The sequence below is a fragment of the Talpa europaea genome, assembly GCF_964194135.1.
Source record: "Talpa europaea genome assembly, chromosome: 7".
NCBI classification, from domain to species: domain Eukaryota; kingdom Metazoa; phylum Chordata; class Mammalia; order Eulipotyphla; family Talpidae; genus Talpa; species Talpa europaea.
Genome location: NC_140074.1, coordinates 70,360,930 through 70,386,011, shown reverse-complemented (window position 1 = coordinate 70,386,011; position 25,082 = coordinate 70,360,930). Strand labels below are relative to the sequence as shown.

At 51.9% G+C, this 25,082-nt stretch overlaps 2 protein-coding genes across 6 annotated transcripts; one reads left to right on the top strand and one right to left on the bottom strand.

The window, feature by feature from the left end:
- Window positions 1-8,878: 8,878 nt before the first annotated feature.
- Window positions 8,879-16,466, top strand: TPM2 (tropomyosin 2). 4 transcript variants are annotated; one of them, XM_084238186.1, is made up of 9 exons: window positions 8,879-9,206; window positions 9,585-9,710; window positions 12,489-12,622; window positions 12,714-12,831; window positions 12,926-12,996; window positions 13,441-13,516; window positions 13,693-13,755; window positions 13,934-14,003; window positions 16,344-16,466. In XM_084238186.1, the coding sequence occupies exons 1-9, from the start codon at window positions 9,093-9,095 to the stop codon at window positions 16,424-16,426; spliced, it is 855 nt and encodes a 284-aa protein (XP_084094312.1). In that variant the 5' UTR covers window positions 8,879-9,092; the 3' UTR covers window positions 16,427-16,466. The 4 variants fall into 4 exon arrangements, with proteins under 4 accessions (XP_084094312.1, XP_084094314.1, XP_084094311.1 ...); XM_084238188.1 differs by lacking the exon at window positions 13,441-13,516 and adding an exon at window positions 13,130-13,205; XM_084238185.1 differs by lacking the exon at window positions 16,344-16,466 and adding an exon at window positions 15,207-15,537.
- Window positions 16,467-17,789: 1,323 nt separating this feature from the next.
- Window positions 17,790-24,655, bottom strand: CA9 (carbonic anhydrase 9; the record flags this gene model as incomplete). Of its 2 annotated transcripts, none has more annotated exons than XM_084237180.1 (11): window positions 24,295-24,655; window positions 23,422-23,451; window positions 22,977-23,147; window positions 22,706-22,848; window positions 22,530-22,622; window positions 21,114-21,180; window positions 18,951-19,108; window positions 18,602-18,746; window positions 18,468-18,497; window positions 17,963-18,053; window positions 17,790-17,847 (listed from the first exon to the last, which is right to left on the bottom strand). In XM_084237180.1, the coding sequence occupies exons 1-11, from the start codon at window positions 24,638-24,640 to the stop codon at window positions 17,790-17,792; spliced, it is 1,332 nt and encodes a 443-aa protein (XP_084093306.1). In that variant the 5' UTR covers window positions 24,641-24,655. The 2 variants fall into 2 exon arrangements, with proteins under 2 accessions (XP_084093306.1, XP_084093305.1); XM_084237179.1 differs by having other exon boundaries at window positions 17,790-17,859; window positions 17,972-18,053.
- Between the last annotated feature and the right edge of the window lie 427 nt (window positions 24,656-25,082).

Below are 25,082 nucleotides of genomic sequence, written 5' to 3'. Positions count from 1 at the left end.
GCAGCCACTTCTATTTAAAGCAGACCCAGCTCAGAGACTGTGCCTGCCTCTACCAAAGCCTTCGGGGCTGAAGGGCCCAACTTGCCCCACCCCAGCACTCCCCAAAGTGCCTGCCAACCCCGGGCCTGGCCCTGCCCAGTCCCACTGCACATCCCTCTCTCTTCCCTAACTCCAAGTGCCTTCATGCCCTCGGGCCCCCTAAGGCCAAGTGCCTGCCCCTCCCCAGAGTATTAACGCTCCGAGAGTATTATTAACGCTGCTGTACCTCAGTCTGAACGTGCCAGGGCCCCAGCCCGCTCCACCCTGCCAGCAGCTTCCAGCCGGTCTTCACAGCCTTCTTATCCTTTTTGATACTGTCTTCCCCACCCCTAGCCACCTTTGGGGGGTCTGGGGTTGTAAGTCCCAAACAAGTCGTGTATCAGTAAAGGTTCTTCCTTCAACCTCTGCCTGGCTTCCTGAGGTGGGGCAGTGGGGGAGAGAATGGAATTGAATTCTGTCACCCAGCATGATGTGGCTCAGAAATGGTGTGGGGACAGAGTGTGGCAACTCACCCTGAGACCACTTCCTCCTCCTTGTACCCTAATCTCTAAAGTCATCCTAGCAGCAGCAAAGTTGGCCCTGAGAAGATATATTCCTATTGTCCCCGTCACTGGCCAGCGCCTACGCCTGCAGCAGCTGCTCTCTGGCTACCAGGGACAGTCTGTTCTTCATAGCTACTCAGAGTATATGAGCAAATCCGGTATCCGGACAAACTAGAATTTTCAAAAGCAGCTTTGCTAAAAATAATAAGCCTATAAGATAGAAGTGTATGAGTCTAAGAGAACTGTGGCCACAGATTTGGTTGAGGCAACTAGCAAATATCCAACCTGAGGCAGCTCTGGTAGGTTCTACTGTTGGTTGGATTCGGGCCTCACAAATCCCTCAGAGGCCTTGTCACAACTCCTGCCTGGAAAAGGACTAAAGAAAATGAACTAGAAAGGTTTGACCCAAGTGTGAGACTGCATAGTTTGGGGGCAGAGCTCCCCTAGTGGCCAGGCCTAGGTTGGTCGAGGTGTTCCTGCTGCCCTGCTAATCTGGAGGTTTGTGGGAGGCTACCTGGTGCCATATGCTTCCACACTCCCTTAGGCATTCACCCCCTCTGCCTGCACCGCATGGACTCTTTGTCTCCCACCGCATTAGGGTAAATTTCAAATAGTCATAATTACTTTGTCCTCCCCAGAGCAGCCAGTTAAGGAAGGTGCCAACTTCCTACCAGCAATCATGTCATCTGTGATTAATTCATTCAATATTTACTAAGCCATACCCGTGCTAAGCACTGGAAAATAAAGATGTATTATCACCTCTCTGACGCAGAGGACTGGCACCTCCAGTGCACGCTGCTGTGGCCCTCTTAACCCCAGATTCAATGTCCTAGCGTCATGAGTTAAGGACTTGGGAGATCAAATCCTTTTTACAACCTCCCCAGCAAGTGGTAATCCAGACTGTTCAGATCCAGCTGTGAGTCCACGACAGCTGCTTACTCTTGCTACCACTTCCCTGCCATGACCCTGCCATGATCAGGAAGGGTGGCCAACCTCTTACTGGTGATGCCTCAGGGAGCCGGGGAAGAAACTTAAATACCCATAACAGTCGTTCTTCATATGTGGTCCTCAGGCCCCTAGGAGTTTACAAGACTCAAGGGTCTGTAAAGTCAATGCTTTTTTCATACTAAAACTAGGAGCTTATTGGGGTCTCCCTGGTGGTGCAAGGGTTAAGACACAACTTATGAAGCAATCTGCAGCCACTGCAGCATGAGTTCGATTCCCGCCAGCCAGGGAGCAACCCACATGGTGCATCAGGTCTCTCCTGACTCGGCCACTGCTCCCATCAGCAGTGTATTTCAGTCAGTCTGCCTGTTCTGTTCCCCACTCTGTCCCTGGCGAATCCTCTCACCCCCCGCATCTCTGGCCTGTACCCCAGCTCTTGTATGCATAAATAAATAAATCTTTAAAAAAAAAAAAAACTAGGAGCTTATTGGTGCCTCCCTGGTGGCCTAGGAGTTAAGTCTCAGCGCTATCACTGCTACAGCCTGAGTTTAATCCCCAGCCAGGGAGCTAACCCACACATGGCAGCAGACCTCTCCTGTCTCACCCACTGCTCCCCTTAACAGAGTATTTCAGTAAATCCACCTGCCTCTGCTCCCCATTCTGTCAGGAGAGCGGATGTTCGTGGGTCCGGGTGTGTAAGCCGGTTGAAGAATAACAGCCACCACACCAAACATGAAAGCAAGGAAGTGTGGACTTATTGAAGTGAGAGGAAAGAACTCCTGACAGCTGGAGGGGTCCAAGGGAGGATGCCATTTACTCCAGCCCTGTCTATGACTATACACTGTCAGACTCCTGTTGTCCAATGTGCCAGAATATTGATGAGGCACGAGGTGGTTGGGAAGTTTTGTGGTGGTTGTTTTTCTGTTCCCTGATTATCCTGTACCAGATCTTACTCTAGGTGGTGGCTAGCTCAGCAACATTTCAGTAAAACACTTCTATTTTCCTGGGAGCTGTTTTGTTCCTTCTGTTCTTATATTGTTTAAAATCACTGTCCCGTGTCTCAACCTTTCCCGTTCCCAAAGTTCTCCTAATCTCAGTTCCTCTCAATTCTGTCTCTGGTGAGTCCTCTCACCACCCCTCTCCACCCACCCCCCGCACCTCTGGCCTACATCCCCCGTTCTACACAATGAATAAATAAATAGATTAATTAATTAATTAAAAAAGATTTATTTATGCATATAAGAACTGGGGTGTAGGCTAGAGGTGGGGGGGGTGATAGGATTCACCAGAGACAGAGTGGGGAACAGAACAGGCGGATGTACTGAAATACACTGCTGAGGGAAGCAGCAGGCAAGAGAGGAGAGGTCTGCTGCACCGTGTGGGTCAGCTCACTGACTGGCAATCTAGTTGCAGATAGCTTCGTAGTGCTGACACTTAGCCCCTTGTGCTACCAGGGAGGTCCTAATTTTATTAAATCTTAAACCTCGAGTAACATGTCTTACCGACACTGTGTGATAAACCGGAAATTAGGTGTGGCACACTTGTGATACACAGCTAAGTTTGACGATTGTTCGCTGGTAAGTTGAACTAGATGTGCTTTAATGGCTGGCAGACAAATCATTAACCAGATTTGGGTATCTGGCAGATCTTCTCTCAAAAAGGAATAAAGCAAATCTGTCTTTTCAGGGGAAAACCTGACAGTATTTGTCAGTGATACAATTTGAACTTTCAAGTGAAAACTAAAATTGTAGAAAACTTGTATCTGCCAGCAGAAGCTTTACCACTTCCCAAAAGTTGGACTTGTATGTTGAAATTGGTCATATCAAGGAATGCAATTTTTTAAAATAATGTATAATGAAATGTGTTAATGATGGAGGATAAGGACAGAAAAACTGGAAAGGAGGCACCACAAGATCAGAAACCTGACTCACAATGCCAAAAGCTGGAGGTGGGGGTAGAAGGGATTAACATAGCCATTGACCTAGCTATGGGAACTAAGATCCTTAGGCACCAAGGCTGGGTCACAAAGCACAAGACCCAAGCAGGTGTCAGACTGCTGTAGGGAGTGTCCGGAGCACAGACCTGAGGGTGAAGCTACCGAGATTGAGGGCCATAGTAGAAATCTGGTCCCTTTCAAATTCTACATAGTTCATTGAAGGCTTATTCAAGTTTATTCAAGTTTATTCAAATTTATACAACAAACCAAACACTTTGGGTAGGAATGAGCCCCTCCCAAAGAGGAGAAGAAAGTATCAGTGCAGTCTCTGCACTGGCACTGGGCAGCAGTCCTTCTGCCCACCTGTGCCTATGCAGGTGCTCCTTTTCACTAACTCTCTCCCTTTGCAGGGCAGCAGTCCTCCTGCCTGCCCGTGACCTGTACCTGCCGGGGTTTCTCTGCACTGCATTCCAAAAACGACATCATCAACCTGAGATCTGCATAGTTCAGTGAAGTACTATTTTCCAAACCAATGCAAGGCATTACAATACTACCCATGGGGTGAAGATCCTCCCAAAGTACATTATAGACCAATGGATTCTAATATAGTCATTTTTGGAGAAGTTGGGTTTGGAGGGTGGAGTCCTTGGGTTAACTCTAGGAAACATTTACCAGAACTTCCCTTTCAGCAGCACCACTAAGCTTCCCAGATGAGTTTCTCCACAAGACGGAAACGCTAGTTGTATCCAAAAGGGCAGGTTTACTATAAAAGGGAGAGAAAAAAGGACACTTGCATAGACACAAGCAGGCAGAAAGGACTATCCCCAAAAGGGACAGTTTTGTTAAAAGAGAGGACTGCATGGTCACAGGCGGGCGGAAGGGCTGCTACCCAGTGCCAGAGCAGAGATTGCACTGAGACAGTCTTTGGGAGGCGCTCACTCCTTTGTGGAGTGGTTCATTTTTGTTGATTTTGAATAACTATGTAGAATTTGAAAGGGACCAGAGATTCTACAGTGGCCCTCAATCTCCATACCCTCACCTCTAGTCTGTGCTCAACAAGCCCCACGACACTCTAACAGCAGTTTGACAACTGCTCAGGTCTGCGCCTCAGTGCCTAAGGATTTTTCATTACTATAGCTGGTTTAATGACCAAATTAATCACTTCTACCCCCACCTCCAGCTGCCGGCATTGTGTGAGCCAGTTTCTGGTCTTGTGGTGCTTCCTTTCCAACTTCTCTATCCTTATCCTCCATCAATACTATACCAAAACCACTTGATAAATGGTAGTTTTGTAAGGGTTAGTTGAATTTTGTAGAAACTGAAACTTATCAATAACCTTTTTGTGCTTTATTACCTTAGTGATAGAAGTTAAGAGTAAAAAAGTTGGAAAGGAGGCATATCAGTGCAACCTCTGCACTGGTACAGGGCAGCAGCCCTTCTGCCCACTTGTGACCATATAGGTGCTTCTATTCAGCAATCTTTCCCTTTTTATTTTATTTTTTTAAAGATTTAATTATGCATACAAGAACTGGGGTACAGGCCAGAGATGCGGGGGGTGAGAGGATTCACCAGAGGCAGAGTGGGGAACAGAACAAGCAGACTGACTGTATACACTGCTGAGGGGAGCAGCGGGCGAGTCAAGAGAGGTCTGCTGTGCCATGTGGGTAGCTCCCTGGCAGGCCAGGGATTGAACTCATGCTGTAGTGGCTGTGGATAGCTTCACAGTGCTGTGCGTAACCTCTTGTGCCACCAGGGAGGCCCAATCTTTCCCTTTTGTAGAGCAGGAGCAGTCATGCCAGGGCTTCTCTTCACTGACCTCCCTCAGCAGAGGCAGCTCTTCTCAAGGCCACCCATCTGTGCTTACGTAGGCCTCTCCTTTAGCAAACCTGTCCCTTCTGGGGGCAACCCTTTCTGCCTGCTTGTATCTATGCAATTGTCCTTTATTCTCTCCCTTTTATGATAACTTGTCATTTTGGATACAACTACCATCTCTGTGTCGCGCGGGAGCTGGTAGGATCTGAGTCTGCAAGGCCATCAGCAATTGTGACACTGTGGTCCCCAGGGAAAGAAGAGGTTCCAGGTTCCCTGCCCCACCCAAGAAAGGGTAGAGCTAAGCAGTGCAGAGAGGAAGCTGGAGAAGAGTCTGGAGAAGGAAGGAGGAAGGATGGAGAGCACCAAGGAGACCTGGAGGAGGCATATGGAGCAAGCTGCACTTGCTTCTTGATTTTGGATTGGTTGAAACAGATGTGGATGAGAGGCAGGGGAATGGGGGGTGGGAAGGGTGGTTATTAATGGCAACTTTTGTTTTGATTTTGCTCCTTTTGTCCCAAACATGCTGGGCCCTTTTTGCCCCTTCCCTATGGGCCCCACCAGAAGGTGCTTTACATGTGTGCCAGGACTATGGCCCCAGTGGTCCTGCTTTGGGCCAACTCTGTTTGGGCATTTACCCATGAGGGGATGGGTAACTTCGGGTGCTTGATTTAGAAACTATATTCTTTGGGCCTCCCCTGGCGCCACAGGCGGTTGAGCACCACGCTGTGAAGCTGTCCGCAGCCTCTGCAGCTCCAGTTCGATCCCACATGGCGCGGCAGACCGCTCCAGTCTCGCCTGCTGCTCCCCTCAGCAGTGTATTTCGTCAGTCTGCCTGTTCTGTTCCCTGCTCTGTGTCTGTTGAATCCTCTCATCCTCCCACGGATCTGGACTGTACCCCTGCTCTTGTATAAAAATAAATAAAATCTTTAAAAAAAAAAAGAAGAAACTATATTCTTCCCCTTCTCTTTGTTGCACACTAATTGTTTTGAAGTTCCTTTCCATTAAAGGTCTTACACACTAGGGCCTCCCCGGTGGCGCAAGGGGTTAAAACACAGCTCTATGAAGCAATTCGCAGCCTCTGCAGCATGAGTTCAATCCCCAGCCAGCCAGGGAGCTTCCCACATGGTGAGGCAGACCTCTCCTGTCTCGTCTGTCCGCTGCTCCTCTCAGCAGTGTATTTCAGTCAGTCTACCTGTTCTGTTCCCCACTCTGCCTCTGGTGAAACCTCTCACACACCTCTGGCCTGTACCCCCACTATCTCTGGCCTGTGACCCAGCTCTTGTATGCATCAATAAATAAATTTTTTTTTTTAAAAAGGTCTTATGCACTAGAGTATGTTTTGTCTTAATGCGGCAAATGGCAGAACCCATTTAGAGTAGTTAGGTTTGGGGCTTCTGGGGTGCCCCTCTCCCTCCCCTGTAACAGAATCAGCCTAGGGAAGAGCATTTTAGGGAAAGAGAAGAGATGCCTAAGGAGGCAGCTTTACCACAAATAATTCCAACTCCTGCAGTAGCTGAGTGTGAATGTGGCATGAAGCACAAGTCTGAGTATTGCAGCTGAGGTGGGGAATGAAAGGCTAGAGAGGTAGGCAGCGCCAAAACAAAGGGCCTTCTCTACCATATTAAGAAATGTGGATTTTATCCCCCAAGGAGGGAGGGAGTAGGGAGGGGTTGGGAGGTTTTTAGGAGTCTACTCTCTGAAATGATTAAAAAGATCTTTGTTGGCAATATTGAGGAATAGTTGACTAAATGAAAGAGTTGCAGAACCAGATATAAGACAACAGACTGAGGCAGGAAGTGACATAGGCGTTGCTCAAGCCAACTACAAAGGCTTTGAGGAGGAACTTTAAAATGTGTTGTAAGGGTTAAGCACCGCACTACTTAAGCACGGCACTAAGAAGCAATCTGCAGCCTCTGCAGCAGGAGTTGGATCTCTGGCGACCAGGGAGCTACCCACATGGCGCAGCATACCTCTCCTGTCTCCCCAATGCTCCCCTCAGCAGTGTATTCCAGTCAGTCTGCCTGTTCTGCTCCCCACTCTGTCTCTGGTGAATCCTCTCACCCCCCACACCTCTGGCCTGTACCCCTGCTCTTGTATGCATAAATAAATAAATCTTTTAAAAAACGTGTTGTAAGGATAATCCACACAATTAAGTGGATATAGGTAGCACGGGACAGGGGAGCGCTGAATTACCCCAGGGGTCTAGCGCTGGCTCGGGAAGGGGCACTGGACGAGTCTTTCACCAGCTTGGGAAAACTGGGGGATGGACTGAAGTGAACGCTGCGAGGTCAGGTTTGCTCCATGGGTAGCAGCGCGCAGCTAAGCAGATCTAAATACATTTCCGCGCCTCCCTCCACCCCTCCCGAACCTCGGCCCAGGGTTCCCACGGTCCCACCCCAACTAGCCAGAGCCTACCGTCCTGCCCCTCCGCCTCTGGGGAGCAGGGCTGGCCGCTCCCTCCAAGGTTCCTCCGCCCGGTCTCTCGTGCCCGCCTCCCCCCGGGGGCTCTCCACTTCCCCTCCAGCCCCCACCCGGGGAACCAGCCAGCCTCGCCCCGCGCCGTGGACGTCCAGATCCCGGCCCGGGGTCCAGAGCTGCAGGTCCAGGCCCCCGTGGGGGGGCGGCCTGGTCTCTTCTCCGCCGCTGCCTTCCCCGCCGGCCCGGCCCCGCCTCCCCACCGGGAAGCATCCCAAAAAAGGGCAGAAAAGAGATTTCTTAAAGTTGGCCCACGAGGGAGGAAAGGAGAGTCCTCCGGGAGATGGGGTGGAGAAGGGGGGCACCCTGGGCAGCCGGGGCGAGGGGAGCGCGGGCGCGGGGTGCTGGGGAGGGGCGAGGCGCGACCCGGCGGGGGGAGTCTGAGGGGCGAAGAGTGGGCGGGGAGAGAGCGCGCCCCGGGTGGGGAGCGGGGAGCGCGCGGCGTCAGGGCCCCTGTGGCCGCGTGGAAAATATGCGGGCGCGTGGGGGCGGGGCGGGGCCGCTTTCGGAGTCCGGGGTGAGCGGGGGGAGGGCCTGGCCGCCGCGGCCGGGGTTGGAGGGAGAAGCGAGGGGAAGCGAGGTCACGCCCGCCCCCGGGGGCCGCGCGCCGACTGCATCCACGCGGAGACCCCGACTCGGGGCTCCCCTCCTGTCTCGGTCTCCCCCAGTCCCTAGTGACGCTCCGCTGCTACTACACGTCTGTACCATAAACCCGGGGTAAACTGAGGCACTAGAATTGCAGAGGAGCCCCGCCTCCCAAGAGACATTTAATCCGGGGGGATTTGCAGGAAACTTCTAAATTAAGGGCAGCGGCTGCAGCAGCTGAGGGGGGGTGGGAAGGCATCTCCACTCCTGGGCAGCTGCCGTGAGCTCACGCCCCGAAATAGCCCCAGGGGCCCCAGCCGCAGCTGCCACCGGGCCGAGCTGTCACTCAGAGAGAAAGCAAGCAGCCCCCAGCTCGAGGGTCCACTCCTGCTCCCTCCCCGGGACTAGGTGTTTGCAGCCCACAGTCCCATTTACTCTTCCTTCCGACGGCTGGGGGAGGGGGAGGTGGACGAGGGGCGGAGCTGCGAGGGGGCGGTCCCGAGGGGGTGGGCGCAGGGGGCGACCGCGCCTCCAGGCCAGGCTGTGCTTCTGCCCCTACAAGGTTTGAACTGCGGTGGGGGAGGGTCCAGGCCCCCGGCTCCGCCCGACAGCTCCCCGCCTTTTAGGCGCCCGCGCGGCCGTGACATCCCAGCCCTTCTTGGCCCGCCACTCCCGCCTCCCGTGCGCCCAGTCCGAGCAGACAGTCCAGTTCGCCCCGTCCGCACCGCTCGCCGGTCGACCCGCCCCCCACCGCAGCCATGGACGCCATCAAGAAGAAGATGCAGATGCTAAAGCTGGACAAGGAGAATGCCATCGACCGCGCCGAGCAGGCCGAGGCCGACAAGAAGCAGGCTGAGGACCGCTGCAAGCAGGTGGGGGCCCTCTCCTGTAACCCCTCCCTTAACAGGGCGGTGTAGGCCTTGTTCTGTGCCCCCTGCCTTGGGCCTGCTGTCTGGGACTCTCCTATCCCATATGGGACCTGGGCTTTTACAGTTCCACCCAGGGCTCTAACCAAAGACATGCTTCATCACATCCACCATAACCTGGGGAGCCCCAGTCCCCTGCTCCCTGGAGCCAGAAGCTTTTCTGTATCTTCACCATGTCCCCCCAACACTCCTGGCTGCACTGTTCCATTGCCTATTCCTCTTCTTCCCTGACAGCCTCCAAAGATCTCTTAGTACCTCCTCACACACACCCCTGTCTCCTTCCTGGGCCCTGTGACCTGGCTGACAGCACCCTCTCTTTCACAGCTGGAGGAAGAGCAACAGGCCCTCCAGAAGAAGCTGAAGGGGACTGAGGATGAAGTGGAGAAGTATTCTGAGTCGGTGAAGGATGCCCAGGAGAAACTGGAGCAGGCCGAGAAGAAGGCCACTGACGTGAGTGAGAACTTGGAAAATGGTGGAAGAGTTAGTGCACTGGGAGGCCTCCTGACCATGTGGATAAAAGGAAAAGGGGACCTCAGTCTCCCCAGTGCTAGTCCAGAATTGGTTTCCTCTCAAGAACCTGGGTTAGGGCAGCCCTGCACAAATAATCCAAGGCAGTGGGTAAATCAAAAGCACCTACCACTTCCCCCAGAGTATATAGTCCTCAATTCTGTTTGGTTCCAGCTCTTAGAATATACAGTGATCAAGCAATGAGTCACCGTGGGGGCGGATGGCACAAGAATTTACCCTACGCCTCAATCCTCTAGCTGAACATGGAAAGGAGACTACGGCTACATTTGTGGGGTGTGGGGTATGGGTGTGAGGTACTGTTGGACAGGAGGAAGGAATCCAGCGATGGGCCCTGGGTCAGTTACACTTCTGCATGGTCATTAGAAATTCCCTGGCCTTGACCTCTGCCTTCAGCAGCCTTTTGGTGTACTGGGGCCCCAGCTCAGGTTCTCACAAACTCTCCTTTGCTCTCATTAAGCTGTCAGTCTCAAGAGCATGCCAGGCCACAGGACGGGACAGGGCACAAATGCCAAAGCAACCACCTTGGCAGATTCTGCTTACTCAGAATTTTCTGCCCACCCCCCACACCCCCTAAACAGACCTTTCTACTTCCTGCCATTCCCAACCTCCAACTTGAGGTAGAAGAATGGCTGAATGGTTTTGGACATGGCACTTTCTCCATTCTCTGCCTCAGTGTCCCCATTTGTCTTCCTCCAGGATTGTTTTAAGATGAGCCTTTGGTTGGGTCTATGGGAGGATTAGCATAAACCCTGGTCTAAACATCAGAAATGATGTTACTACTTGTTAATGTTGACCTTTATTCACATTCCCCAACACACACACACCCCCCCCCGCCCCCACCAAGGTTGGTTTCTCTGACCTTCAGTCTTTGGTTTTGGTTCTCCATCAGCCCTGGCGCTTGGGAGGGAGCTGACCTGCAGCTGCTAGTGAAGACGACCCTGGGCATCTGACACTCTATAAATAACCAAGACCCAGTGCAGCTGGAGGCAAACTGGAAACCCAAGGAGCTGGGTGGGGGGTGGAAGGGAGGAGGGGTAGACAGGACAGAGCTGGGGAAGCAAGGCAGCAGTGCCAGGAGTAGCTAGGAAACACTGCTGAAACTTACTGTGACCTTGAACGCAGCACTTAACTTACACAGTGCCTCAGTTTCCCTCTTCTTTCTTGCTTTCTGTTTGTCCATTGGGGACAGTAGTGCCTGTCCTATGGTTAGAGAGCAGCATCCATAACAGGAAGCGCTCAAGAAGCAGAAAATGGCAAACATGAGTTCACTGATGAAGACCCCAGGGTTTCCCAGATCACCCAGTCATTCGTCATTCCCCCACCACGCCGAGAGCTTTCCTTCTATAGTCTCATCTCCCTCTAGGGTAGTCTTCCAGAGGCTTACTTCCCAATCTCAGTCCTGTCCCCAGAATCCTTCCACACTGAGTCATCCTGACCTATGCCCACAGCGGGCTCTTGTCACTCTAGGTGGCCTTCAGCACCTGGGGGACAAGCTGTGATCCACTTTCTACATATAGTGTTGTGTTTCCTCTGCCCGGGACCTGTGCTGTACCCCCTCCGCCCTAGGGCTGCTGCCCATCTCTTCCCTTCTCCCCTTCACCTTCCTTAAATCTCAGGATCTCTATGTCTTTGTCTTTTAGGGAGAGTCAGGGATAACTTAATGTTTATAGAGTGCGGCCTCTGCCAGCATGTGCTCTTTGCAATGGTATTTTACTATTTCCCAAACTTGTCTTATCAGAATTACTTGGAAACATTTAAAAAAGAAAGGAGATCAAAGAATGTCCAAGCCCCTGCCTTGGAAATCTCGATTCTGTGGATCTTGCACGGAGCTAGAGAGCTGCTCAATCTTATAAGCCTCCCAATGGTTGGTTGAATGAGTATTAGAAGCGCTGCATGATCTCCAAACAGCTATTGTGACTCTGATTTCAAAAGGTGGAAAATGAGGCTCAGAGAGACTAAATAAGTTGCCCAAGGTCACACAGGTGTTGAGTAGCTGAATCATGACTCAGAGAAGGCATCCTGACTCAGAGATAATGCTGTTACCAAACAGCATTGTTTCCCTCCTTTTCCTTTGTCAGGGCCCTCGGTCTGCCCTCTTTTTCTCAAGGTATCATCACTTTACATGGACCTTCTCTCAAACCTCCATGGCTTTGCCTCTATATTGCAGAGTCAGGAGCTGAGTATCAGTCACTCACAGGGGCCCTCTACAGCCCCTGTGCATGCCGGCCTTGGCAGGAAGCCCATGTGGACGTCCCTTATAGACCACTAGGCCTGGCAGCTGGTGGTGCCGTGCAGCTCGACTCACGGTGATTGGCAGTTTTCAGCAGGCTTGAGGTCCTGTTGGCCTGATTCTTCAGCACCCTTTACCTGATCCAGGTTCTATTGTAGGGTGGTCAGGGCTTCCTTAGCCGCAGTCGCAGCACTCGGGGTGCTCTTAGGGGAGACAAGAGGGCCCTGCATGCCAATAGCCATCAGGACACTATGCACAGAGCCAGAAGAGGCCCCCTGGAGGCGGCCTTGCCAAGGATACATGTTTGACTGGAGCACATTATCTGAGCAGGTTAGGGAAAAGTAGATTGGAAGTCTGAAAACCAGGAAGCCTAAGTTCCTCCTGACAAGAATCTTACCATCCTCTGGAATCTCTCTGATCCTCCTCCAAGGTAGACCTAGCTTTTCTGACCTCTGACCTTTGACACACAGGCCGAGGCAGATGTGGCTTCCTTGAACCGCCGCATCCAGCTGGTAGAGGAAGAGTTGGACCGGGCGCAAGAGCGCTTGGCCACAGCCCTACAAAAGCTGGAAGAGGCTGAGAAAGCTGCAGATGAGAGTGAGAGGTAGGCAGAGTGATCTGCAGGGGGGCCCTGGGGAGTGGGTGGGGAGTGTGTCTCTGCCGGTCCTGATCCGGCCCCTCTCCCTGCCTCTCAGAGGCATGAAGGTCATTGAAAACCGAGCCATGAAGGATGAGGAAAAGATGGAACTGCAGGAGATGCAGCTGAAGGAGGCCAAACATATTGCCGAGGATTCAGACCGCAAATATGAAGAGGTGACAGCCCCATTCCACTTCCTAATCACTCCCAAGTCCCAGACACCCCCAGTCACCCACCATATGCCTACTCTTTTCTTTCCACGTCCCTTAGGTGGCCAGGAAGCTGGTGATCCTGGAAGGAGAGCTGGAGCGCTCAGAAGAGAGAGCTGAGGTGGCTGAGAGGTAAGGACACTCAGGATGGCAGGTGACACTCCACCTGAGCCCGTGGCTGTGGGACACTCTCACACAGTGGGAATGCAGATTCCCAAGCTGGGGGTCGCAGGGGCATCCTCTGACCATTACCCGCTGCCCCCAGCCGAGCCAGGCAGCTGGAGGAGGAACTTCGAACCATGGACCAAGCCCTCAAGTCCCTGATAGCCTCAGAGGAGGAGGTAGTGACCTCTCTAGACCTTTCTGGGCAATGGCACCTTTTCTCAGCTCACCTTTTCCTCCATCTCAGGCTGCTCTCTCACCTGCTGGGCGTTGGGTAGGGCCTGGAGCTCTGCCTGCTGTCACTCTCACAACTTTTGCTTTTCTCTTCTCTCCTCCACCCTCCCCCACTGTGCCATCTCCACTGACTCACCCCACTGTGCCCTCACACCTCACCCTGCCACACACCCCCTGCAGTAAATGTGGGGACCTAGAGGAGGAGCTGAAAATTGTTACCAACAACTTGAAATCCCTGGAAGCCAAAGCGGACAAGGTAGAGGGGGGCAGAGGGGCAGTGAGGATGGGGTCCTGCAGGGGAGGGCAGCAGTGGGCCAGACAGGGAGGGCTGGGTGTTTGATGGTGACAAGATCATGAGGAGCCTGTGGGACTTTGAAGAAATGAAGGATTTGTGGGGGCAAACCACTGATGGCATGTGTATATCCCTAAAAGTATTCCACCAAAGAAGATAAATTTGAAGAGGAGATCAAACTGCTAGAGGAGAAACTAAAGGAGGTGAGAATCCTTCCAGACCCCTCCCTTCCCTTAAGTTCCCCCCGCCTACCCCGCAATCCTCCCCAGAGACTACCCATGGCAAGGAATTGGGGCATAGGGATGGAAGACATGGTTGGGGCAAGCGATAGTCTGGGGGACCTAACTTTTTGTCATTTCCCCATCTCGCCTTCACAAATAGGCTGAGACCCGAGCAGAGTTTGCTGAAAGGTCTGTGGCAAAGTTGGAGAAAACCATTGATGACCTGGAAGGTAAAAGGAATACCCTATCTCCCCAGGCCTTTTAAAATAGGTCCCTGACTGGCCTGCTGTCCCTTCCCGTTTCTTTCATTTGCCATCCACAAATTAGGACTGGACAACCTAGAACTCCACAAATTCGGGGGGTCTGTGCGTGCCGTTCAGGTAGATGCAGCACATGATTGAGTGCTTCTCAGACTTGAGAGTACAGGAGAGGAGATGCCAGGTCCGTGGGCCTACCCAGCATGGTGGCTGCCTTGGCTGGAGGACCTGCGTGTCTCATGCTCCGCTCTGAGGTATCACTGGTGCTGCTGTCCTCGGCCACACTTGCAGCGGTCCTGACCTTGATCTGGATAGCTCTGTCTCCAAGTGCAGCCCAGCAGAGCAGCATCATGAGACTTCTTTATTAAACAGGCAGCAGCTGTGTTTACTATCTAGGTTTTAGTGACCACATTAATAGGAAATACTAATTTAAGCTAAATTCAGTGAAAACAGCCAGATGTTTGCTAGTCTATGGCTGTTATTTCTCATGTTGTCAGTAACCTTGTGCCTGAAACTGTCTTTCCCTTCGATTCGCTGATACTTTCACTTTCATAATGACAACTTCGCTCGCCTCTACACCAGCCTTCTCAAGCAAGCCTCATTGGCCCAGCCTTAGCACTTTAGATACAAGAACTAGGGTATAGGCCAGAGGTGTTGGGGCGGGGAGTGAGAGGATTCACCAGAGTGGGGAACAGAACAGGCAGATTGACTGAAATGCCCTGCTGAGGGGAGCAGCAGGCGAGTCAGGAGAGGTCTGCTGCGCCATGTGGGTCACCTCCCTGCCCGGGGATGGAACTCATGCTGCAGTGGCTGCAGATAGCTTCATTGGTTGGGTCTTAACCCCTTGCGCCACCAGGGAGGCCCAGTACTTTTCTGGCTTGAGCACCTCCTCTGGAAGCAAGCACTCCTGCTTATCCAAAGCACTGTGCCCCCAGATCCCTGGGGAGGAACCAGTTTGGGGTACAGAGAAGGAGAAAAAAAGGCAGGGGTACCAAGAGGGGACAAGGTAGCCCCAGTGGCTGTCAGCCTGTTCTCTAGCCTCTCTCCCGCACTTTATCTTTGCCCACCTCGCTCTGATTCTCGTTCTCTTTTTCCATCACCCTCTCTCCTCCCTTTCCACTTTTCCCTCCACTCCCTCTCCCACACTCCCACCCACCCCCTCACCTGGACCCCCAGATGAAGTCTATGCACAGAAGATGAAGTACAAAGCCATCAGTGAGGAGCTGGACAACGCACTCAACGACATTACCTCTCTCTGAGCCCCAAGCAGTGTGGCCCCTGGGCGGCCGTCTCTCCTCTCCTTCCCATTCTCTCCATGGGGATGGGCGTGGGCAGGAGGAGCAAAAATTGCCAACATTGCACAGCCAGACTGGGCGCGGCCTGGGAGAGCCCCGTCACGCCTGCCACCTATCCTGGCACTTGCTTTATTCTTCTCTCCATCATCTCCCCAACCCTCAACCCCCAGTCTCTACCTCTCTGCTGCTTAATAAACTCAACTTGGTCTCTATGCTGTTTTCCTGCCCTCCAGAGAGCACTGCCATCAGCACCCCCACCTCCCCGCCAGCACTGGTTCACTGCTATCACCCTGGCTGTTAAATACACCCCCAATCTTGTCACTCCCTTACCTGAGCCCTCCCACAAGCCATGGTGGCCCATACCAAAAGCCCCTCTGCACAGGCACTCCCCGCCTGCCACTCTGATTCTCACTGCTGCACGTGGGCATTTGTCCCCATCACCATGAGCCTCCAGTACCCCTGAGATGTGCTGCTGCAGACCCAGCACTGTCACTGACCTCAGACCACTCAGCTGGGGTTCTAGGAGCTAAAGGAATGACTGAGGGCAGTGGGGTGAGGAGGTGCAGGGCAGGGGCAAGAATCTTGTGAAAGGTCAGGGATGAAGTTTGGAAAAATGGATTCCAGCAACGAGGGGCTTTCACAGCAGGTCTGTTTCTTGCCTCAAGTCTGTCAGTCTGGCCTCCCCTACCTGGCTCAGTCTTTGTCTTTCCTTCTATTTTCAACTCTCTCAGACCTTTAGAGAAGAGAGTAAATTGGTTTATGACTCAGGCCTTCCCACCCCACCTCCATGACTCTGAAATCCCCCACCATGTAAGGAATGTAAGGCATCCATGTCTGTCCTAGTTCCCTCGTCCCTGTCAACCCATCCCTTGTCCTGCCACTGGCCCCTCAGGTCCCTGAATGCTGTGTCTTCCTGTGCCTCCAACCCATCCCATATCTGTCCCCGAACCCCAGTCCATGTCTCCTGTGTTCCCTTCCCTTGGGTCTCCCTCTTCCTCACATGCTGCTTCCCTCACAGAGACCTTGGCCAGTGCCAAGGAGGAGAATGTGGAGATTCACCAGACCCTCGACCAGACCCTGCTGGAACTCAACAACATGTGAGGGCTGGCCCACCCCTGGCCAGGCTAGAGTTGCCACCCCAACCTAATAAAACTGATGTTACTGGTGTCACAGGATCCTTTTGAGCATTTTTTTTTGGGGGGATGGGGGGAGGCTAATAGTTTTCAAAGTAGAGAAAGCTGGGAGCTTGCCTGAGAGCAGTGGAGTTGGAAGGACCCCTGAATGAGGAGGGCGTTGGACTATGCTCTGCAATTATTTCCTTTTCAATCGGCTTTCTGAGGAGTTGTGACTTGCCTGTGGGAAGCAGAGCTGCCCTTACTCCCTGCAGGGCAGGGGAACTGCTGTCTCCATGTGCCTGGGCCAGATGGTACACCCTTAAGGCAAAACTGCAAGATGCTACACAGATTGACTCAAACCAGGTGAAAGTCCAAAAGCTTCCATGTGATCTGAGGCCTAGAGGCTAAACCTGCCTAAGACGTACAGTGTGACGTGTGTACGGTGCACATGCACGCACATACACAAGCACACGGCCCTTCCAACAATGTCAGTCATTTCTGACTCCTTCCTGATAACATATGTGGTAGATAAGATGTCCACTCCCTAATCTGAGACATTGCTTTACAGGGGAAACGGGCCTGTGGTTAAACTGAAGTTTTGCTGCCATTGTGTTTACCCAACATAATCACCAGGGGGATACAAGAAGATCAAAAACAGTAGTAGGAGATATGAGAGCGAAAGCAATAGGCTGGAGTGATGTGAGGAGGGGGCCACAAACCAAGGAATGCTTGGCTTTTAGAAGCTGAAAAAGATAAGGAAACATTCTTCCCTCAGAGCACTGAGAAGCAGCTAACCCTGCCCACATCTTGACTTTGAGTCTTTAAGATTCATTTTGGGGGCCTCCCTGGTGGCACAAGGGGTTAAGTCTCAACACTATGAAGCTATCAAGCCACTGCACAGCAGCATGAGATGGATCCCCAGCCAGGGAGCTGACCCACATGGTGCAGCAGACCTGTCTCGCCTGCTGCTCTCCTCAGCAGTGTATTTCAGTAGAGCTGCCTGTTCTGCTCCCCACTCTGTCTCTGGTGACTCATCTCACCCCCATACCTCTGGCCTATACCCCAGTTCTTCACATAAATAAATCTTTAAAAAAAAAATTCATTTTGGATTTCTGGAGGCCAGAGATAAATTTGTGTCACCATTAAGTTTGTGGTAATCTGTTACAGCAAATGAATACAGAATCCTGACTTGGAAAAAAAAGATGTGTTCCATATTTTTATTAGAAACATTTATTTAAAAAAATCTTTGGAGGTTAAAAAGAAAGTGGTATAAGGGGTAAGACAATGTCTCTAGCTGCCCCTCAGAATCCTCTGGCTGCTTCTCTGCACATTCTCCAGGTTGCAGCCCTCTAGGCGGCTGTTTCAGTGACTTCCGCTGGGTGGTAGCTGGCACTCCCTTTGGTCCCGCTTTGGAATCTTCTGTACAACAAAGAAGCCTAGTCAGAAAGCTTGCGGGTGCTGAGCTCATTTGCAGGCACTTGCATGAAAAGGTGAGGACTGCACCCGAGGGAGGGGTTAGCACAGCTCATACCTTTGCTGCCTTCTCATTTGTACAAGGAAGAGGATGCTAGTGACAGCAAAGAGAAGGCCAAAAACCACGGCAAGGATGTCACCTGCAGGGAGAGGGGAAATCGCCTCAAGGTGAAGAGGGGCCAGTAGGGTTCCCTGAAAACCTGTTTAATGTATGCCTCCACCCCAAGGTCTCCAGCTGCCCTCGGTGGCTCAGAATCCAGAAGAAGCCAGAAGGGGATGTGGGTGGACTCACAAGAAGGGCAAAGTAAGCACATTTTTCCTGCCTAAACATGGAGTAAAAGGTTGTTTGGAAAAGAGGATGCTAAGGGATTTCTGGAACTTCATCATGTCAACTCTTGTCCCCCGGGGAGCCCTCCACCTTGACTTGACACTGTCCTATTGGGGTTCGAAGTTTGCAGAGGAGAGAAAGCAGAGGTATTTCCCACTAGCCCCTAGGGCTAAATGGATGAAAGGGGTGTCCCCCAGCCTCAGGGGAAAGGAGGAGCAAAACTCACCAGCAGCAAGGCAGGAGGAGTTCAGGTGGACTAAAGAGAAAAAGGAGACATTAGAGCCAGGGCTGTGGCCACCAGTGACAGACACAGTTTGACTAGGGCAACGTGGCAATGTGGGACACCAGACGAAGTCACACCTGACTCAACAGTCCTAGAGGTTCTGTCCACTTCAGCAGGAAAAGAGGCCTCGATCACTCGCCCATTCAAAGGCTGTGCAGGCCGGAAGTTCAGCTGTAGCCGAGAGTCATCAGGTCCCCACAGGGAGGAAGAAAGGGTATGGAGCTAGGGAGATCAGCAGACAGGACAGGGGATGAGCTCATGACCAGGAAGCAAAAGGTTCCCAGACCTATCACAACCAGCACTAGAAGACTGAACCTCTATGTCCCCCTCATCCCTACCCAGCCCTTTGATCTTTTTATGCCTCCTCTTTCCCACCTCATCGTATACCCCTCATATCCCTATGTCACCATCACACTGCAGTTCTACCTGCTTAGCACTCAGCCTCACTGTCTGGTTGAACACAGTCCAGATGACCCCCTGGGCACAAGGGGGTGTGGTCAGAGACCCCTCATATCGGAAGTAGCGCCTGAGGTCAGAGGGCAGCAGTGCAGATATGTCCAGTCCTGGGACCCACGTCTCGGAATCTGTGGAGAGGGTGTGTGCTGGAGTCCCGGCTGGATTTCCCCACCCGACCCTGGGAACTTTGGGGGTACAGTACAGTTTCACCTTTCAGAAGCCATATTGACTCACCTCTCTGAGACCATTGTTTCACCAAATGTACCCTTTCCTTAACTCAGCACAGACATAACTCAGAGGAGCGAAGAGTAAAGGGCTTCCCAGGGTGCAAGAAGAGCCCCCTAGGCCCTCCCTCTGAGTCTTCACTTTTACTTTCCACTGTGATAACATGCTGGACCTCAGATTTAACCCCAGAGTGAATCAAAATGAGCTGAAAACTTGTCAGTAAATACTTAAAACTATAAACAATAGGGCCTCTCTGGTGGCGGAAGGGGTTAAGACGCAACCTATGAAGCTATCCGCAGCCACTGCAGCATGAGTTCGATTGCTGGCTGGCCAGGGAGCTACCCACATGGCGCAGCAGACCTCTCCTGACTCACCTGCTGCTCCCCTCAGCAGCGTACTTCAATCAATCTGCCTGTTCTGTTCCCCATTCTGTCTCTGGTGAATCCTCTCACCACCCCACCCCCCAACACCTCTGGCCTGTACCCCAGTTCTTGTATAAATAAATAAATAAATAAATAAATAAATAAATAAATAAATAAATAAATCTTTAAAACAAACTATAAACAATAACTCAAAACTAAATATGTGTTATAATTATAACACAAAAACTCAAAAGCTGTAGGTCTAGCAAAACCTAAGGTCTAGTGGAACTAATGAAACTTAAAATGACCCAGAGTAAGAAAGAGTTCCAATAAAAAGATTTACAAATTTTAAATATTTGATGTTTATGAAAGAGAAATACGGTTCTCAGAAAATTTTTAGCTCTCCAGATTCATTCCTGAAGTTACAAACTATTTTTTGGTCTTACTTTTTTATTAAAATGTTCTTTATTGATGTATAATTGACACAAATGTTATATTAGTTTCAGGTATGCAACATAATGGTTTGATATTTGTATAGATTGTAAGCCTCATTCACATCCACCCTCATAGTTACAATTTTTTTCTTGTGATGAGGACTTTTAAGATCTAGTCCCTGAGGGCCTCCCCTGGTGGCGCAGCGGTTGAGCGCTGGGCTGCGAAGCTGCCCGCAGCCTCTGCAGCGCTGGTTCGATCCCCAGCCACCAGTGAGGGCCCCACATGGTGCGCAGACCTCTCCTGCTGTGCCCACTGCTCCCCTCAGCAGTGTATTTCGTCAGTCTGCCTGTTCTGCTCCCTGCTCTGGCTCTGGTGAATTCTCTCACCCTCCTGTGCTTCTGACTGTACCCAGTGCTTGTATAAATAAATAAATAAATAAATAAATAAATCTTTTTAAAAAGATTAAATAAATAAATAAATAAATAAATAAATAAATAAATAAATAAATAAATAAATCTTTAAAAAAAAGATCTAGTCCCTGGGCCTCCCTGGTGGCACAAGGGGTTAAGCACAGCACTATGAAGCTACCTGCAGCCACTGCAGCCCCAATCTGATCCCCGGCTGGCCAGAGAGCTACCCACATGGCCCAGGAGACCTCTCCTGTCTTGCCCCCTTCTCCTCTCAGCAGTGTATTTCAGTCAGTCCACCTGTTCTCCCCACTCTGTCTCTGGTGAATCCTCTCACCCCCTGTACCTCTGGCCTATACCCCAGTTCATGTATGCATAAATAAATAAATCTTTAAAAAAAATCTAGTTCCCTTGCAACTTTCAAATATACAATGACCATGCTGAATATTACACTTGATGACTTATTCATTTTCTCACTGGAAGTTTATACCTCTTGACTTCCTAGGCCCATTCTGCCCCCGTTCCACCCCCAAGTCTTATTTAGCAGGGTTTGCTTTTGCCTATTTATCTCTTTTAATAGGTTCCCTCTTTATTATCAAGATCACAGTCAACCAGTTCACACATCAAACCCTTCCTCAAGGGTGTTCAGCTCCACTCCCAGACCTGAGGCTCCCTTGGGGCAGTGACTACAGCAACACACTAACCTTCCTCTGCGATTTCTTGCAAATGTGACAGCAAAATCTCATAAGCGCTATTTTCCTCTGGGCCCTCCTAGGAAATAACAGCACAAGACAGGTTAAGACATATGTCCAGGGGTTATGGCTGCAGGCCTGAAGGTGAGGTGAGGTTCACAAGGCCCTACCCCATTCCTCAGCTCTGAGAATGCTGGGGCAACACAGAACTTAATATATTCAAAGTCAACTTACTCTTATTTTGCAAACTAACCTAATAAGCATGGTGGACTGGTTTTCAATGGCAAATTGGAGGAGCAGGATGAAGATGGAACACTTGACTAGGATCCAAGGTTCTCAATAGCCTGGATCCAACCAACTTTTCCAGCCTAACTAGTCCCTGCCTTTATATTCGGAAAACCATAACAACTTTGTATATATATATATTTCTTCTGCATGCACCTTAGTAATCCATCTGTTTGACTTTTGGAGCAAGGATATGCTATTTCTGGGGCACTCCTCCTGAACTTTGTGCCGTGAGGCTGGCACGAAGGAGTCAGTTAGGGACCTAGAAAGTATCTTAGATCCTTCCATTTTGCTAGCCTATAATCATCGATGCACATGTAGCTTTCATCATTACTGGTCCAAAAGTTTATAAAACATTTCTTTAAACTTTATTGCATTTCACAAAGGGGAAGTATTAGAGAAATTACTTTCCCTGAATCTGGTCTATTCCACCTGCCATTCCCTGAATAGGCCATATTCTTGGTCTTTGCAGGTACTATCAGCTGGGCATGGAAGATCTTTGTGTTCCCACTAGAGAAACCCTCAAGTTTCACCCCCTCCGTGAAGCCTTCCCTGATCCCCTCTTTTACAGTGTCCTCTGCAAATGTATGTTGTGTCAATTTCCCCCACTGACCGTGGGTTCCTTAGGAAAAGGACTCAGTTTTGAAATTCCTTTTGTGGTTCAGTGCCTGGCTCCCAGTAGGTGTGAATGAAAAAAAAAAAAAAAGAATGAGTGGGGACTCCTTGGTCATGCAAGGGGTTAAGACACAGCACTATGAAGCTATCTGCAGCCACTACAGCACAAATTCAATTCCTGGCCAGGGAGGTGAAACACATGGTTCAGCAGACCCCTCCTGACTCACTGGCTGCTCCCCTCAGCGGTGTATTTCAGTCAGTCTGTCTGTTCTGTTCTCCACTCTGTCTCTGGTGAATACACACACACACACGCACGCAAGCACACACACACACACACACACACACACCCCTCTGGCCTGTACCCCAGTTCTTGTATGCATAAATAAATAAATCTTAAAAAAAAAAAAGAACGAGTGAATGAGGATGATAGCCAGGCATCACAGGGATGCTGGCATGGGGTTTCTGCCCGAAAGATACCCTGAGCCCAGGGAGGGAAGCAAGGAGTGGGGGGCTGTCTAGGGCTGATACCTGCAGAAAGGCGGAGAACACAGCTATGCCCCCAGGGCGCCCCAAGGCCTCCTCAACTTTGTTAAATGCAGTGCTGAGGTGAACCACATGGATCTAGAGAGTAAGGAGAGAAGGAGTGGGCAAGTTCCCCAGACCCTCCCTCCTCTTCATCCCTCTGCAGACAATTGGGTGCTCACCTCGGCAGGGAAGCGGTGGCCACCAACCGTGTGCTCTGAGCCCGGGTGGTCGGCAGATCCCCAGTGCAGATGCAATTGCAGGGCTCTGTACTCCCGCCCAGGACCCAGGGCCATCTCCAGCCCGGGAGGCAGAGTCAGCTGCACTGAGGTGGGAGAGGCAGGTGAGCCGGCCCCACCTCGCCCGCCACGGGGACCAGCCAAACCCCAGCACCATCCCACAACCCCAGGCCGCCCACCACCTCCTCTGAGGCTCTGCCCGGAGACCCCTCACCAGTGTGGCCATTGTTGCGCAGACGTAGCTCTGGGAGAGGCAGGAGCTCAAAGCCCAGGAGCTCCGGAGGTCGCAGGGCGGGACAGTAGGCGGCGAGCTCGGGGCGGATATCCACCGGGGACTGGAAGCGCCCAGCGCAGTCTGCCGACACCTGGGACCAGGACGGACCGCCTGGGGTGGGAGAGGAGGGCCAGGGAAGTCTGGTGACAAGATCAAGAACTTTGAGAGAAGCAGGGCAGAAAAAGGGAGAGGGTGGAGTCAGGAGGCTTGGGGCAGGAAATAGAAATCTGGACTGTGAACAGAGACTGGCAGCCGCTGGTGTCCGAGACTGGCCAACGTGGATGCGTTGGGCAGGTGACCAAGGACCCGAGTTCGGGCATGATTGGGGAGTATGCCAAAACAGCTGGGTGCCCAGATGGGGTGTGTGCAGGGGTGGGTTTCTCACCTCCATAGCGCCAGTGACTGTGGTCACCCCCTGTATAAATGAGGATGAAGAGATCAGTCTTCCAGTCCTGCCCTTCCCCAGTGGCCAAAAGAGATGCCCTCCCCTCACTGGCAGGGGTTCTCAAACTCAGATGCCTTACAGGGGCACAGCAAGTAACAGACTGCCTGAGGCTGGCCAGGTGGAAAGCACAATAGATTACAGCTTGCCCTCACAAAAGTACCACCCACCTCTGAGCTACCAGTTTGCAACCCCTGTCTTACGGTCTGTAAAGGGCTGGGGTGGGCTGGGGTGGGCTGGGACTCACTCCCTGGTCCCAAATGACTGCGCCACCTTTCCTTCCCTCCCCCCCTTCACAGCCCTCCCCTCCCAGCCACTCAGCCTCTTTCCCTCCTGGTCTCCCACTCCTTCCCAAAGCTCCTGGCTTGGGAGTTAAGATGCCAGGCCCCCCTCCCTGCCGTTTTCCTGGACCCAAATCTGTTCTCATCTGTAGGCTGGAGACAGTTCATCTCTACAAGCCCTGCCTGTTCTCCCTCTGGATCCTGCTCACTGTTACTTCTCTCCATCTCGGTTTTCTCTCTCCACATTCCTCCACTCTCTTCTCCCCAGTTCCCCCTTTCTCTTTCCTGTCTCTTCCTGCTCACCTCTCCTTCTGTGCCCCTTTTTTGTCTCGCCACCCAATCTCCCTCCCAGCTATGAGAGGGGAAGGGCCTAGTGGCATGGCTGCTTTGGGAGTTGGGGGGTCGGTGGGGGCTGCTCTCAGAGTACAGGCACCTCTCCTTCCCTGAATAATCCCAGCTTAGGCTGGGGTTTACAAAGGGGTTGGGGGACACAAACTTCCTGGGGCCTAGATTTAGAGGGCTTGTGGCCACTTACCTTTGTGGTCTCTGTGTGCATTATTCTTGGTGTCCTGAGTGTCCCCAGGAGCCTTGGTAGGTAGATCTTCTATCTTCAGAGTGTCCTCTTCTCCTGGCTCAGTCTTCAGTACAGGTGGGTCTTCCTGTCTGGGTGGATCCTCTTCACTGGGCAGATCCTCCTTGCCCAGAGGAGCATCTTCCCCAGATGAATCTCCTCCCACGAGCGGAGTCCCTTGCGTCTGGGCCTGGTCCTGAGGATGGACAGGCTGAAGGACCAGCAGTAACAGCAGCAGTTGCACAGCAGGACCTGAAGCTGGAAACGGGATCCACAGAGGGAACAAGAAACAGGGGCATAGGGGAGCCATGTGGCTGACTGTGGGGTGTTCCGGGGCACGGTGTGCACGGGTGTGTACGGGCTGTACGTGCATTGGAAACAGGAGCTGGGTGGGGGAGGAGCAAGCCTGGAGGGGAGTAGGCTGACTCAGAAAGTGCCCTTTTGTAGAAATGGAGCCAAAGTCCCGAGGATCTGTCTGGCCCTGTGCCCCCTTTCCGACACCAAAGTTGCGATGGGGGTGCAGTGAGGGGCAGGTATATGTGCAGGCAGAAGGTTATCGGGGTCACGGGCTCAACCTGGAACCCAAGGCACCACCTGGCGCTACACAGACTCTCCCTGGCACCTCCCAGCTGCTCACCAGCCAACTTCAGCTAGCCTTGGCCTGCTTCCCAGCCCCTGGCAGGGAAGGGGAGCTAGGGAATTGGGGCCCCCCACATCCTCTGACTGACAGGAGAAGCAGCCTATATATACAT

What these genes read in the sequence shown, in the direction of transcription:
- TPM2 (XM_084238186.1), top strand. Translation starts at nt 9,093, where the DNA reads ATGGACGCCATCAAGAAGAAGATGCAGATGCTAAAGCTGGACAAGGAG. An exon ending in CAGACCGCAAATATGAAGAG is followed by an intron (nt 12,832 to 12,925) that starts GTGACAGCCCCA and finishes CACGTCCCTTAG; the next exon opens with GTGGCCAGGAAGCTGGTGAT. An exon ending in TAGAGGAGAAACTAAAGGAG is followed by an intron (nt 13,756 to 13,933) that starts GTGAGAATCCTT and finishes CTTCACAAATAG; the next exon opens with GCTGAGACCCGAGCAGAGTT.